Source organism: Patiria miniata, unplaced genomic scaffold (assembly GCF_015706575.1).
Source record: "Patiria miniata isolate m_02_andy unplaced genomic scaffold, ASM1570657v1 HiC_scaffold_5, whole genome shotgun sequence".
In the NCBI taxonomy this organism is placed as follows: domain Eukaryota; kingdom Metazoa; phylum Echinodermata; class Asteroidea; order Valvatida; family Asterinidae; genus Patiria; species Patiria miniata.
The window spans coordinates 18,743,075-18,760,333 of record NW_024037072.1 but is presented as its reverse complement, the minus strand read 5'-3'; the positions used below and the strand labels follow the sequence as shown (position 1 = coordinate 18,760,333).

At 42.6% G+C, this 17,259-nt stretch overlaps 1 protein-coding gene across 1 annotated transcript; it reads left to right on the top strand.

The window, feature by feature from the left end:
* Positions 1-1,289: 1,289 nt before the first annotated feature.
* On the top strand, positions 1,290-14,994 carry LOC119741822 (short-chain collagen C4-like). The gene is made up of 6 exons (XM_038217728.1): positions 1,290-1,531; positions 3,874-4,057; positions 4,348-4,472; positions 4,898-4,997; positions 5,272-5,382; positions 14,203-14,994. Exons 1-6 carry the CDS (start codon positions 1,343-1,345, stop codon positions 14,691-14,693), a joined length of 1,200 nt encoding a protein of 399 aa, XP_038073656.1. The 5' UTR covers positions 1,290-1,342; the 3' UTR covers positions 14,694-14,994.
* Positions 14,995-17,259: the final 2,265 nt, after the last annotated feature.

Sequence of the window (17,259 nt, the reverse complement as noted above, 5' to 3'; positions counted from 1 at the left end):
ACAACAGAAATAAAGTAACAAGACTTTCAGATTTCAATGCCAGAAAAAGCAAATTTTCAGGCATTAAGCCCTTCTATATCGGATCTTCGGTAACCCGTTGTTGTGTTACCAAACCTGGCAGCCATATTGAACAATCAACAACTTGGTCCATATTTTCTGATCGAAATTGACTTCACAGTTTCTAAAGTCGACTCCGATTGGCTGGCGTGCGGGGTCGCATAACAGTTGCATGTTGGGATATATCAGACGTTCGATCGTGGCTCTGCACACGTGAATGTCTGATCCTCAGACTACAGGTGGCTGTGGGGCCCATATATACAGAAACAGTCTAGTATCTGCAGCGCCCCATTCATGCTGCCGCATCAACTCCACAAAGAAAGCAACAGCGGACAATTATAGCTGCAGCGTCAGCAGCAAATACAACAGAAACTTGGAAATACATTTCCCAAAAAACCTGATTTAGGTGTGAGGGCTAATGTTTGATGATTGTATAAAAAAAAAAGGGGGGGGGGGAAGGGACAAAAATAATAAATGGAATGCTAAAGTTCCTAAGTTTATTCTCAAATTGCCATAGAATGCCAGGAGAAAGCATCGTAGATTTCGACAATTTCCAGGCGGCATGCCCCTGTACCCCTAGCAAGGCGTACCTTCAACACTCACCCCGCCCTATCATATCCCTCCTGCACCCGTTTCCTGAACTAGTTCCGCCCCGAACAAAATGCTCAAGGTACACCACATTGCCATCTGCAATGTCCTTGTTTGAAATGAACTTTGTATCCATTACGGTTCTTGTTGACATTATTCTGTCTGTACCTGTACGACACAATTTCAATTGAAACCTTTCTTCCGTACGTGGCTTGTTGTCAAGTTGCCAAACGTTTCGCTTCCTCGTGTTCCTTGTTTTGCTTCCATAAAAATCCGATTGGTATCATGTTCAAGCCTCATCAACAATAGGCATCACATTATGGTTGATCTAAAAGGAACCGCACCAGATGCGTAACCGCTTACAGAGGGATTTTAACAGCCACGGCTTCGTTGCTGGTTTGGCTTCACCTGTGGATTCAAACTATTACGGCCTTTCATGTTCAAACCAAAATGGAATTGCAATTGTGGCCTCATATCATTGGATTGACGACGTACCAGAAGCAGAACACGGACCTATTTTGAGTCAGAATCCGATGTCAGAAGTGTTCGCAAACCTCCTGGAGCCTAAGCCGGGAGGAAGCCAATGTTTGGAAAACCCCAAAGTCTGTTTAATTGCCAGGACTGACAAGCTCACTGTCAGTCAGAGTCCTGGGATCGAGCGGCAGTGCAGCATTCTTATCCTCAGTTACTTGACAACATGGCTCCCAATCACAAGCTTTCCGAGGTATCTGTCGATGGAGGATATCTCATTAGAAAGAAGTACCCGGCTAAGAACGGGAGGTTCTGGCTCCAGTTTTTGGTGGGAACGCTGCTGAATGTGTGCATCATCGCGGCCTCGGTCGGTCTGACCATGATTTACGTCAACACTGAGCTGCAGTCACTCAAGGTACGTTCCTATAACACCGATTTCAGACTGGAGTAACGGCGTCTCACCGAAACAAAATGTTTCTGAGATTCGAATTAGAAAGATTGACGTTCGAAGCAGTAATTGGCGACTACATGCGCAATTTGTCAAAGATCGATTATTTCAGTCATTATTTTGGAAAGACTCCACAGTCTTCAACAGGAAACTAAAACATAAAGATTAAATGTTTTAAACTAGAGTTTATCTTGGTGGACTGCGGTCGCTCATGGTACTTTTTTGGTTCCGGTTAGAACTTTGAACGCCAGTCTGAAACGGATAAAAGCCTTACAGAGTCGTCGGTCATGCTTAACAATATCGTGTGATAAAAAGGACACATAGTGGGAACGTCACTGATAACTTTGTTGATGAAAAATCTGAATGGTAACCCTGGCATAGATAATAATAATAATAATAATAACGGCAATTTATACCGCGCCATTATCCGCCATAAATGACGCTCATGGCGCAAACAAAAATTATATCAAATCAGAAATAACAAAACAATTAAATTTAACTAAACAAGAATATTCTGAGTGGTCTGAGAAAGCAGAGAACGCTGGAGCAATTGAGGTCCGATCATGGGGGGGGGGGCTATAGTATGATGTACCATTGAGGTCACTAATGCGGCGCGATGTCCGTCCATAACCGGCGCGATATGAGTGTATCGTGGCACGATGTCCGTCCATGATGATCTGATACACCGTGTCCTCTGGAGACGTGTGTACAATAGGGAACAAAAGATTGTATACGTCTTTACAGGACATGTCTATAGATGAATACGTCTCCACAAGATTTTCACGAAATAGATCTGTGGATTTTACTCAAAACCTAGGAATGGAAGAGTTTTAGAAAAGGGATATTAAGCCCAAATTTTAGCCAAGGAAATTAATTCTTGTTAAAATAAGAGCATTTAGAAACTTCACTTTCAAACTCGAAAACTTTACTACACGAGAACAAAGAAATGTTTCTACAAGAATACAAATTTCAGTATGTGTGTGTGTTTACTTTGTGTATCGCGGCGCCATGTCCGTCCGTAACCGGCGCGGTCTGTGTGTATCACGGCGCGATGTCCGCCCATAGGCGTGATGTTCGTCTTAAAGTATGAGGCGCCATGTGTAAATAAATTACTTAACAAAATTGTTTATATAATATTCATTATATTCCTCATTTTTAGGCTTATTTATTTAAATAAAACATAATTTGCATATCATGCATTTCTTTTAGGGCAATTATATAAAAATAACTGTTTGGCATTTTGTTTTATACATAAATATATTTATTTGCCTGCATTGTTTACAAATAAGTTTGTCAAATTATTATTTTCAAAAAAAAAATTGCAACATTATTTTTTACAAATATGTATTATTCATATGTATTTTTTGACAAACTATAATCATTTAAAGAGAAGGAAGAAACCACAATTGGTAGCTACACGATCAGTTTGAATGGGCAAAGGTTCAGGAAATGTTACGGAGTTATATTTACTTGCCGATCTTTCAAAACTTAATTCGTAAAATTCGAGAAAAGCTTAAATTATTTTAATTGGCTAGACATTTTCTTCGCCTTTTATATAGAGATTCTTAGAAGTTATTTATCGTTTAGGCCTCCAGAAAATAAATGGGCTGGGAAGAACGAACGGAGGATGCTAAATTACCCCAAGCATCTGTCCCCATGAACAAGCTGTTGTATTAAACTGTTCCATGTTTGTTATCCTACAACAAGGAAACAAGAAAATCTCCAAACTATCCGTGACTGTAAATTACTTAAAAAGCCTGACTTTTAAAGAGAAACAATTTATTTAATAATGACAATATTAAACACTTCAAGTGTCAATAGGGTTTAACAAGCGCACATTAGGTTATGCTAGTGTACAATTAAGGAAAGATCTTATATCATATCCATAACAAGATCTTACTGGCGAGGACTTAGGTAGACTCTGCAGCGAAGGACGACTCCAGGGATGGCGAAGACAGTTCTTTGACGGTTAACTGGAACGCGGGACGAATTCACCTCCAACAAACGACCGGACATAGACGAAACAACGGGGACGAAAGCTGACTCTCGTCACACAAAAGTATGGGGAAGAGGAAACCCCTAAATACTGAACTGTATGTAGACTTTGAGTTCAAAAAATGTCTCTTTAAGCATTAAATTCAACTCTCAAGCACTTCACTCCGTCAAGACGAACTTTCTCAAAACGCTCCACAAATGATTCGAAAGCAACGTCATAGATCCTGATGTACAGAAGTCTCGATAGCCTCATAGCCCCGCTCGAAATCTCTGTCAGCCCGCATTTATAGGTTTTCCTAATTTTTTTTAAACAGGACCAGATGCAAATTCACGAAGAGCGTTTGGCATGGTTGGAAGGTGCCTCGTCGAAACAAGAAGCCGGGGAAAAAGACGTCCCAACTTGGAAGGATGCCCAGTTGCGAACGAGACGAGATCGGCAGCCTCAAGTGTCGTCTGGCCACAGCGTCCAACGAAATGAAACGCACCTTCCAGGTTACGGTGGGTAAAGCTCTTAATCATAAACCATTACTTTTTTAATCAAGACAATCCTCCATAGAGCCCTAAATTGGGAATAATTGGCATTTTACTTCATTGAGAATAGGGCTCGATATTAAAGACATACAATTTCCCTTTTTGGGAAAAAAAGGAAAAATGACACAGGTGTGATACCTATACGGCGTCCATTATAACCAACACACTTTGCATTAACTACGTTTCCATGATGTCGCTTTGATCTTGGCCCGAAGTCTAAACCTCATCTCAAAATACAGAATTGCTTTATTCAGCAGGACCAGGAAATGCAGGTGCTGCTTTATGCCGGGACGGTCGTGATGGGAGAGACGGTAAGGATGGACAGGACGGGGCCCAGGGCCCAGCGGGACCGGCCGGCCCAACAGGAATGAAGGGCCAAAAGGTAAAAATAAAGTCCGCTTTTTGGATGACCACCACCTTTCCCTCCGAGCGAACAATGTTAATTATTTACATTGTGGGGGGGGGGGTTTAAAGCTCCCCGAATAGCTTTATCACTCAATATTGCAAATCTTGACTGACTCGCTACCTTAGGCAGGTGGTCTTTTTATGCGTTGATTGCAACTCCGAATTCACCCCTACCCTCCCTTTTCTTTTTGAAGTCTTGGACTTCAACACCCCTTCCCCAGACACTCCACTTATGAAAATCCTCGGTCCGCCCCTGACAAGTATTGTAGTATATATATATTTTATTAATAAAAAAAAAACTGTTTGACAAAGTTACCAACTCGAAATACTTCCCATCAGTGAAATAAATTGATTTGAGCTTTCCAGTGATGCTGTTAACTAATTCAAAATTGACCTCAACAGGGAGATCCTGGTATTGATACGGATCGAGGCTCATCAGACATGATGTTGCACAGACGGGCCAAGCGAGATCTAGGCGACGGCAATTCATCACTTACAGCCGGTAATGAGCTACAAACAGTACAAGATTAATCAATCACACACAGTTTCATAGATATTTTCACGAATGGCCGCTTGATTGGAAACGTGCAGTTTCTGTGTATGTTATGCTGCATTGCGAGACTGTTATGCCGCAGTGCATGAAGTGTCCCGCATTGCAACGTACCGTATACCTTCATTGCATACTTCCGATCTGTCCGCAAAAAAAAAGTTCTGTTTTTGTGTGGAATATTACGATACAATTATTCTATCCATTATTTTGCCCCTTACTGTGACAGAAAATCAGGAGTCGGGCGCGCATGACGTGAAGCCGTCTGGGGGCGAGACCTACGTCCGATGGGGGCGCACTACTTGCCCGAGTGATGCAAACACGGAGCTCGTGTATGCGGGTATGTACAAAATGTAGCTTCTTTGTTCACAGGTGAATCGTGGTACATAAGCGGCGTATCACTACGAAAAGCCAGAAGCGGCAGTGCTGTGGATACCTATTACTTGAAGATTTCTAGTGATTATGCAAATTTCAAACTTCATATAGATATACCTTGCGAACCCATGTGACCCTCGCATAAAACTTGGAGAAGATGAGAATTCTTTGTATGGCCAAAGTAGTAAAAAAAAAAAGTAAAGTAAAGAGGACGAACCTGTGTTAACAGGAACGGAGTGCCCATCTCTCTTTCTTTAGCGATTGGACCAGACTAATATGCTGCTGTGGGGGGGGGGGGGGGGGGGTCGCCACACCTCCTCCACAGCGAGTCTGTTACCTTCCCAGCATTGAATAATGCCGGTACCCGGGTTGAGAGGAGTAATAATTGAGGTAAAGCGCCTTACTCAAGGGCACAACACGCATAGTACGGGAGCCCAGCGAGGTTTAATCATAATTGTGAGAGCAAAAGGTTTGAAGCGTGGGATATGCCTATGTATAGGAATGACTGAGACAACTTCAAAATGGGATTTCTTAAGTTTGGTCAGTGGTGCGTTGAGAGGGGGGGGAAGCCTCTTATATTCCCCAAAAAATCGATTTAATCATAATCCTGAGTGCAAAGCAAATTTCTTCATTGATCGAAAGTTTATCGTGTACTGGATAGGATTCGCATACTTAAAAACAATAATTGGTGCTAAGTCCACTTAAGAAGCCAGCTAATTAGCGCTAATTACACTTTTTAATCATAGTTACGAGTGCAAGGATAAAACAAGTGTCTATGTGTACTTTACACCGTGCTGGAGCAAAATTCGTCACTTATAAAAGTTTCAAATGGTGCAGGAGGTCACCAGTACAGGAGTCAATAAGCACCAATAAAAACAATATAAGTGCAACTTGCATTCATGTGGGGATCAACCGTTCATTATGGACCAATCACTGATTACATGATTAAGACCAAGATAAGTATGTAGTGCAACGTCTGATCAAAAAGAACTTTAGGTAATTTACATGTTTAATATACAATTAGAATGATACTTAGGCCTGTTTCAGACGTCGTGCTTATGCTGTGTCAAATAGAAATAAACTTGAATTTTCTTTATTCGACAAGGCACAAGCACGACGTTTGAAACCAATAATTGATTTCGGCTCGGCAGACTTTAGCTCGACAAGGTCTGCCGTGCTTATCATTTAGTACGGCAGTAGCACGGCGCGGTTTCAAACGTCGTGCTTAGTACTGCCGTGTCGAATATAATTTCAATGCGAAGTTGGCCGGCCAACTTCGAATTGAAATTGTATTCGACACGGCAGAAGCATGACTTTTGAAACCGAGCGTCGTGCTACTGTCGTGAACATCGTTTATAATTAGGAATGGGCATGCTCGCAGCGTGTGTACGAGTAAATAAATAGTCATCTAACAAACGCATCAACAAATATGGCGATTTACATGGAAATTTTTCAAGAATCATAAGGGTGCACACCAGTAAATAGGCCTAAATCTATCCGCCGAGCTCATGAATAAACGTCGAACTTAATTACAAACGCCTAGTCGGATTTAAATACATCCAACATGGCGGACCAACAGTCACAGTCAAAGATGTCATTTTGTGGTCTTAATCGATTAGATTAGAGTTGCACGAAGAAAACGAATTTTGATTCAGCAGGTACTCCATAGATCAAGTACTTATTTCCGGATGAAAGCTATGGTGTGCCATTTTCTTTTCAATTTTTGGTGGGTTGACCATTGACTTTTCGAGAAATTCTCGAAATGGGTTAAGGCCCATTTACAGGTAGTATGCATCCCTATGATTCTTGAAAATTCTCCTTGCAAGTCGCCATATTTGTTGATGCGTGTGTTAGTTGACTATTTCTTTACTCGTACACATGTTTCGAGCATGCGCATTCCTAATTATAAACGATGTTCACGGCATTATCACGACGAACGGTTTCAAACGTCGTGCTGCTGCCGTGTCGAATACAATTTCAATTCGAAATTGGCCGGCCAACTTCGAATTGAAATTATATTCGACACGGCACTAGCACGACGTTTGAAACCTCGCCGTACGCTACTGCCGTAAATTGTCGAGCTTAGGTCTTCTGCCGAGCCGAAATCAGTACTGGTTTCAAACGTTATGCTTGTGCCGTGTCGAATAAATAATATTCGAGTTTATTTGAATTCGACACGGCAAAAGCATGACTTCTAAAAAAAAAAGGCCTTAGAGCACAAATCACGTTTTTTGTTGTGACTGCTGGTCCACCATGATGGATGTATTTAAATTTGGCTAGTTGTTTGTAATTAAGTTCGACGTTTGAAACCACTGCCGCGCTAACGCCGTGCTATTAAACTTCGCGCTAAATTCAATTTTATTCGACACGGCGTAAGCACGAGTCTGAAACAGGCCTTAGGAGTGAAATATGAGCGTCTGTGTGTACTTTACCCCACACAGGACCAAAACACACCACCTACGAAATGTTTCAGTATCACAAACTGTCCTGGAGTTGAGTGCAACAAATAACCTCTATACCCTCTCCATCACGAATGGATGTACGAACTTAATGTGGGGAATATAAGATCACCGGAGTTATAGCAATTGTAGTAGTTTTTAGTTCAGACAAGGTTTGCATTGGAGTTGACAATTAACACTGGCTGATGGGCTGCTTTGAAGTACGCAGTTTAGTTGATTGGTGTTTTTTTTTTCTATTAACTTATTATAAATTCCTAAATTACTTGGGGCTGCCCGTATAATAATCCTAACTTAGCATGCTTAATGATTTGACCGTTGGGATGTGGTCCATATCACACGAGGAAAATTGTTTACGGAGATGCATTTTTGTTACAACATGCACAAGGAAGATTCTCGAAACATGATGTTAAACGGAAATTCGCTGTTTTCTTTTTAGAAACTAATCGGTTACCAGTAAACTGCCACACACCACTTACGAAATGTTTCAATATCACAAACCGTCATGAAATTGAGCGCAACTAATTACCTCTTAACTTCCTCTCCATCACTAATGGATGTAATACGTACTTAATGTGGGGAATATGAGACTACCGGAGTTTATAATTATAGCATCTTAACTTGGTAGTAGTTTTGAGTTCAGACAAGGTTCGCATTAAAGTTGACAATAATCAATATTGAGAACTTTATTGTGATGATATCATTAACACTGGCTGATGGAACAAAAGATTGTTCAACATCCAGTCGCCAGCGATGGATGGGCAATGGAAGATGGCTCCTACGATATCACATGGTTCGAGGAGAACATGGTCCCCAGCGATGATAATGACGACAGCTGCTGTGGCGACGAGAGCAGTGATGATATTAACGTGTCGTCTGATGACGAGGCGGAAGGGCTGTCTTTGGAGGAAGATAAGAAAACCCCTCCTCTCATCTCCTCGTCGCTTTCTCATCTATTCACACATTCCTGATCACGTGAATGAGTCTTTTTCGTCGGGGAATATCCCGTCAGTCTCTATGCCATTACGACGTTTGGTCAAATATGAGTGCATTCTTTGCAAAAACAGCCTCACTGCAGTTTTTTTTACACTATTCGTAGGAACGGTTAGAGCCATGTCACACGAGGTACTTTACTGGTAACCGATTAGTTTCTAAGGAGAAAACAACGAATTTCCGTTTAACATCATGTTTCGAGAATCTTCTTTGTGCATGTTGTAACAAAAATGCATCTCCGTAAACAATTTGCCTCGTGTGATATGGACCACATCCCAACGGTCAAATCAAGGAGGGGGGGGGGCTTTATTTTTGTACCTTAAGCATGCTAAGTTAGGATTATTATACGGGCAGCCCCAAGTAATTTAGGAATTTATAATAAGTTAATAGAAAAAAACCCAATCAACTAAGCATTTTACCCAATCTTCAAAGCAGCCCATCAGCCAATGTTAATGATATCATCAATAAAGTTCTCAATATTGATTATTGTCAACTTACATGCAAACCATGTCTGAATTCAAAACTACTACAATTGCTATAACTCCGGTGATCTCATATTCTCCACATTAAGTTCGTACATCCATTCGTGATGGAGAGGGTATAGAGGTAATTTGTTGCACTCAACTCCAGGACAGTTTGTGATATTGAAACATTTCGTAGGTGGTGTGTTTTGTTCCTGCGTGGGGTATAGTACACACTGACGCTCGTTTTACCATTTCACTCCTAATTATCATTCTAATTATTTATAAAACATGTAAATCAAATTCTTTGATCGGACGTTGCACTACATAATTATCTTGGTCTTAATCGTGTAATCAGTGATTGGCCCATAATGAACCGCACATGAATGCAAGTTGCACTAGCGTTCTTATTGATGCTTATTCACCCCTGGTGACCTTTGACCTTTCTTAAGCATGGATAGCACCATTTGAAACTTTTTTAAGTGACGAATTTTGCTCCAGCACGGTGTAAGGTACACAGTGACACTTGTTTTATACTTGCACTGGTAATTATGATTAAGCGTGTAATTAGCGCTAATTAAAGGCCTTCCTAATTGGACTTTGCACTATATATCCTGTTCTTAAGCACGTGATCAGTGATCGGTCTATGATAAACTGTTGATCTACACAAAAAAGTCATGAATGCAAGTTGCACTCAACGTTATTGTTAATATTGGTGTTTATTGACCCCTAGTGACCTTTAAACCTTTCTTAAGTAAGAACGGCACCACTTGAAACTTTCTTAAGTGATGAATGTTGCTCCAGCACGGTGTAAGGTACACATTGAAACTTGTTTTATCCTTGCACTCGTAATTATGATTAAAACGTGCAATTAGCGCTAATTAGCTGGCTTCTTAAGTGGACTTAGCACCAATTATTGTTCTTATTAAAGTATGCGAATCCTATTCAGTACACGATAAACTATCGATCAATTAAGAAATTTGGTTTGCACTCAGGATTATAGCCTTGGTCAAGGCGCTAGTTGTTATTCATCCCGGTGTGGACGGTAATTCTGTACCCCGTTAAAAGTGTCCGGGGGGACAGAATTACCTAGGTAAAAGTGTCCTCCCCGGCCCGTTATTTCTGTCCCCCTTCAGGTAATTCTGTCCCCTCCAGGTATTTTGTCCCCCTAGTTTTGCAACGCAGAAGACGAGTGTTCTATATTGTTTTGATGAATTCACTCTACAAGGTATACATTTTTTACTCTTTAGTCTGCCCTTCATGAAGATGAAAAAAAAATAATAACTTGTTGGTCTCTTTCTTAGATGTGAAATGTGAACACAATGTTTCGATCGATTCCGAGTACGGTGTAGCCTATTCTACGGTGGACGCCTCATTGATATAACGCCTACTTGGATTGGTCTGCGTTCCATCGTAGCGCGTAACGAAATTTCCTATTGGATGAATTTCCTTTGTGTAGCGGGATACATTATGTACACATGCGATAAACGCTGCCACAATCTTGCAGCATGTACTTGCGGCGATGCGCACTCACGTATCATCGCATAGGTGATACTTGCACGGGGACACATTTACCAGGGGGACACTTTCAACGTTGGGCAGGGGGACATATTTACCAGGGAGGGGGACAGATCTACCTAGGTAAATGTGTCCCCCCGGACAGATTTACCAGGTCACGAGCCGGTAAATTTGTCCGGGGGACACTTTTACCAGGGGGGACAGAATTACCTGCCACACCGGCCGTAGCGCGGTAAACGATATCCTCGCTAGCGCTATGCATGCGGTGCTAAGTACAGCGCGAACAGCGACCTCACGCGGCCACCATTTCTATGCAAATCAGTTGGACCCAGCGCCTTGGTTCAATCGTCGGCAATAGCTTATGTTTTTCTTTATTTTGCGCTGGATTATTTAGCGCACGACCTCGTATGCGAATACAGATATGTGTAGGCGGGGCTAATATGTGGAGTGTCCAATCACACCTTGGTAAATCCGGACGTCATCAAATTATTTGCAGCTATTCGCCTTTTGCGGACGTGACAGGAACCACAGTTTTTGTGCATTGGTGCCGTGTGCAGAGACACACAACGTGTACGTGTATGGATTATGTACGGTGCCACGTTTCACTATGCAAGTTTCCACGCAACGATCGACCAATAAGAAAACGACATTTAAGGTCAGCTAAGGCTATTAACATAATGAGCACCACCCCCAAAACCTCACATGGACGATTGAACCAAGGCGCTAGATTGGGTCCAACTGATTTGCATGAAAATAGTGGTCGCGTGAGGTCGCTGTTCGCGCTGTATTTTTAATGCACTGCATGCATAGACATATGACTGCATGCATAGCGCTAGCGAAGATATCGTTTACCGCGTTACGGCCGGATGAATAACAACTAGCGCCTTGACCAAGGCTATCAGTTATGATTAAATCAAATTTTGGGGGGAATATATTATAAGGGGCTCCCCCCCCCCCTCCCGTTGCAATCCCATTTTGCAGTTGTCTCAGTTACTCCTACATATCCCACGCTTTAAACCTTTTGCACTCGAAATTATGATTAAACCTCGCTGGGCTCTCGGACTAGCATGGCAACGGCGGGGCTCGAATCTCACGTTCATGAATCCTGTGCTCCACCGCTGGACCACTCGTAACCAAAGTAGTTTTTGCTAGAAACTGCATTCAGAGTATTACCCTGGCCCTTTAACCTACCGGATATGGTTATATGGTCCCCTGTTGCGGAGCCCTCTACCGCTAGTTGCGGTAGGGCACGGATCTTAGGGTTACAGACCAGTAAATAGACTGCCATAGACCTCTGTGCTAAATACGCGCACTTCCGAAAATTATTGAAAAAAAATACTCACAAAGGTGTTTGAAACTCACTTCAAATTAAAGCTTATCTTTCATTTCCTGTTCAATCTTTGTTCCATTATCGCATGACTTTTGGGAGAAAATTCCATCTTAAGGCCAAAAAAAAAAGTCTCCGGTTTCTGGTATGCGCGCGTGTCGCCGTAGCCATGCGCGTCGGCAAAATGAAAAAGTGTTTTTTTCAATGAAAGATGATGTCTCAAAACCGCCAAACTCACTGGTTTGACTGGAATCCTGCTGCTGCACAATTTTAACGTGTTTTTAGATTGGCTTATGGTCGAGAATAAGCTTTATGTGGCCTCTCTGGACTCCCATTTTTGTATTTGCACTAATTCGGGCACCATTTGCAGTCATCAGCCGACATTTGAAGCAAAAAAATCAGGTAAAAAAAAAAAAAAAAGCCGCGTCGCCGCACCACTTTTTGGGCAAGCTCCATACCAATGGCCTAAGCTGATCACCATTAAAAGCAGTCCTGAAGGTAGCCTTTAGTCAAGTCCCACGCGCTTACCCGGACACGTGACGCACCCCGGATGCTGACACGTAAAAAGACTAGGACGAGCGGCGTAGCCGCGAGGGCCTTTACCATCTCGTGGAGAACGCTTATGTTTTTCTTTACATTTGTCTACCGATTTGGTAGACATGCATAATGCATTACCCGTTGTGAATTGACCAATGAAAATGCAGAAGTACTAACGTAAATCATGCAGCCGTCGTCTGGCGCACAGCCATGGCGCGCGTGCTGTTGCTTGTAACCGCAAACCACCGTTAGATGATTGGTTTATATTGCTTGATTTATATTACGTGAATAAATGAATAAGTGATTAGTCCCACGAGATAGTAAAGGCCCTCGCGGCTATGCCGCTCGTGCTAGTCTTTTTACGTGCCAGCATCCAGGGTGCGTTACGTGTCCGATGGTCCGGGTATAGGCGCGTGGGACTTGATTAAAGGCTATCCTAAGGACACCAAATGGGCGTCTACGATCCACTGCAAAATAGGCCTAGATCCACTATGATTTTAGGGCCTAATTTCATCCAAAAATCACACAAATACGAGCTTGCAGTCCTCTGCACGGCTTCCACCCTCTTTTTCAAGTCCTCAAGAAAACGGCCCTCAAAATGCTCTAACATACCGGGCAATTTGAGGGCATGCAAATCGGGATTCGGCCTGCGTGGGCAATTTCTAATTATAATTATGCTGATATGCACCCTTTTTAGAGAAGGATGAACGACTCTGCCCGTACAGGTGGGAATACCATGAATAATGTCAACATAAACCCAGACAGCTTAACACTTCACTGCACGCGGCGGCTATCAATTTTGTAGGGCTCTAGCTAGCTCTGTGCTCGATCTGGTGTCGAATGGACCGATCCAGTGAACCCCGACCACTGAGCACGTGGGCAAATTAACACGTTCTCCTCTCCAATGCTACGCTGCATTTTCCTGCCGCGCGCATCATACGCGCGTGCACGCATGTCGGACTTCTGTGCACGCACGTCGGACATAAATCACGGCTGTTATTGGTCATAGTACACCATGGGGCGGTGCTTACTGGATTGGTCCATTCTTTTCAAGGCAGCTAAATATGTTTTTGAATATTCATGATCCTATATTTGGGCCTTTATTATTAAATTCTATTAATGATAACTATATAACTATGTTTACGCCGAGCACCATATCTTTACCATTAGCTTTATCGTGTTCAATTGACCAACATTCGTAGTCCCGTGGTTGTCATGATGGTTGGCTAACCGACATGATTGTTTTCAAAGTGACTTCACGAACAATTTTTTGGTCAGGCGTTTTTCGCGGTGCACTGGAAACACGTTTCACGTCATGACTGTGACTTCAGAAACATGTTCCAAGTGCCGCCAAAACGCGGAAACCAGGGCGGTGGCTACGAGCGAACGATGGCATCATTGCGCCCTCATTCGCTAAAAAAAAACTTTCTCGTTACGCCGCTGAAAATGCGATCTTTAAACCTTTATTTGTTTCGTTTTTGTGTGTGCTTTAGGTATTGCCGCAGGTGCGCATTATACTAACAAGGGTGGTTCTGTTGATTTCTTCTGCCTCCCGTCTGACCCGGAGTGGTCGGCCTCTCACAAAGACGGGGTCAACTCCGGCTCCTTCCTGTACGGGATGGAGTACGAAGTTTCCGCTTTCGATCCCTTCTCCCACGAGAACGCCGAGTTCCTGCACGACCGTGACGTCCCGTGCGCCGTGTGCCGCCTCATGGACCGCGGGACCCAGCACCTCTTCCCGGCCAAGCTCGGCTGCCCGGAGGACTGGACGGAGGAGTACAGAGGCTTCCTCATGTCCGGAAACCAAGGCCACGAGCAGCGGTCCAAAGCCGTGTGCGTGGACGAGGCACCCGAGGCGACCCCCGGCAGTCAGACCAGTGAGAACGGCGCGCTGCTCTACATCATTGAGGGGAAGTGTGGCTCCCTCCTGTGCCCCCCTTATGTCGAAGGGCGTGAAATAGCATGCACAGTCTGTAGCATCTAGAAATGCCTTCATACCCAACCCCGTTTTGAAATCACTGTTGTGTACAAGAGGGCGTCAATATACCCAATGCATTACCTTTTTCGTTAGTGGCGCTGGCTCCCATTTAACCACGAGTCAATTAAATTTTAGGGTCCGTGCGATGAATTTTTCTTAGGAAGATATGTTGTGCAACATTCTACTCCTTGAAAATGTATGGCAACTATTTGATATCCATATTGAAATGGGCACTTCTCAAAATGTCCCATGCTTTTCTGGACAACTGAGGGCGCTGTCTCTTGGTGACATTTCAGGAAGACACTATTCAATTCTGGGGTTTCCTGTTCAAATTGTGAGCCAAAAATTTGCTCATTGAAAACATTCGTGAGAAAGGTTTGCTCATTGGCTTAATACTGCCTTGTACTGACACAACAACAAATTACTAAAGAAAAGAAAATTTACAACAGCAAAATATCCAGCATTCTAGCAACCTTATGTGCTGAAATAGCTGTAAGATTTCTGCCCGGAATGATATCACAATTGCTCATGTATATGGAAATTCGCATTAGCGTAAAAACCAACAAGGCACCAAAAAAACCTTCGAAATGGGAAAACGAAAATTGATAATAAGGTTAAATGGGACACGAAGGTCATTTTAAGATTTGCATTAAAAAATATACATTGCATGGGCCCTTTACGGCTAGCACTTTTTTATTACAGTAAAGAAAAATGACGTCAGTAGGAGTGCAGTATAATAGTTAATGATCTTTTGTTATGAGTGGTCCTTTATAGTTATTCTTATTGTAAATGATTTAGTAGTAATGAAACCAAGGATTCCACTAAAGCACTCTAGGCACTGCAGCTCGCAAACATCAAGAAACATAGAGAGAGAAATATGAGAAGAAATTACAGTATAAGGGGGAGGAAAACCCCCGATTCTAGGGGAAAACCCACGGAATAGAGAATGGCAAGCCAATCCACATGTGGACCATGACAGGAATCGAACCCAGGCCACAGCGATGCATGGATACCGGGGAAACAACCGCTCTGCCATCCCGACTCCCCTACGTCAACCTGACTCCCAAGTGAGATATCCTGGGGTATTTCTGAGTCAAGCCAGTGGTGCGGTTCTTTCCGCAATGGAAAAAACGTCAAATATCACTTTGACGTTTTTATCTAGTGAATCTACACCTGAGTTGTGGTCGAGTCCCTGTACGAGTCCCCAAATACACTGCGATGCGATGTTGTATGGCAGGAGAAGCCTATATACAGACGCGGATCCGGGGGGGGGGGGGCGTGTTTTAGGGTCAACCCCCCCCCAGCTCTGTCCAAAATGTATTTTTCCATAGAAGTTCATAAAAAAAAAATGCTACCCCCCCCCCCCCCCCCGCTCTGACATCCAAAAACAATTATACTGGTATTAATACGCCTGCATGTGCATGTGTATTTGTACACTATCCTGTAATAAGGGAGCCAAGTGTTCGGACAAAAAAAAAACTTTCTACATTTCAGCATTGATTTTCATGCTGATGAGACCCCCCCCCCCCGCAAAAATTCCTGGAACCGCCCCTGATATAAGCAGCAATACTAAGCTGAGTGAGTACCTGGAATTTGAGTGGTTATGGAAACGCACTGATAAAAGTACAACTGGTTGCAAAAATATTTGTGGACTTGAGTTCAAGTCACTTTGCGAATTCTCTGTCAGTTTTTACCCATAGCCAAAACCACAAAGACTTAATTTCAGCTTTTGTTTCCACTTGTTTCCACTTTTGGTTTCCTCGTCACATTCGTTTTTGTTTCCACTTGTTTCCACTTTTGGTTTCCTCGTCACATTCGGTAAAGGACTCGACTACAAAACTCAACTATACTATCTCCGAGCAGAGGTGACTGCATTCCAATGGATATAATTCTGAAAATATAAATTGAAATCAACGAAGACTATTGAATTTAATACTCAGATGAATGGATTTTTATTAAAGACATATTATTGTTGTTCGCTTATTATAAAAGAAGCATGCTTATATAAAAGACAAATATCTTTACGTAGAGGTGGACACAGACGGTATTAAGATTAATGATGGTTAACGAAGGGTGTGGTGCTGTTTTACGGCAGAATGTTGACACTGATATTAAAGAGTGATGTCTACAATATGCTGAGATTCTGGTTGGGATTGTGATTTGCGTTCCATTTGTGGTAGTTCGTCTTCAGTATAACACACGTACCGCTTGTATCCATAATGGGCAAATTAACGTAGTGCATAAAATATGTCTTTGTTTACCCAGAAGGTTTATAACAACGCAAGTTAAATTATGCCAGTTCAACAATGCAACACGTTATCGGATGCACATTAAATAAACTCACAACTTGCCATCTGACTGCAAACATTGGCTATAGAAAACCATAATTTTTGTACTCCGAGTAAAACGAGATTTTCCAAACTTCGGTTCGTTTCCAGCTTAGTCTCCAGGAGGAATTGAACGCCCCGCATGTCTTCGAGACTCCAGTTTATTTAACATATCTCCATGTTCTGTTTTGGAAGCATTACATATATGAGGCCACCCTCAAAGAGAAACCCCATTTGGTTTTGGC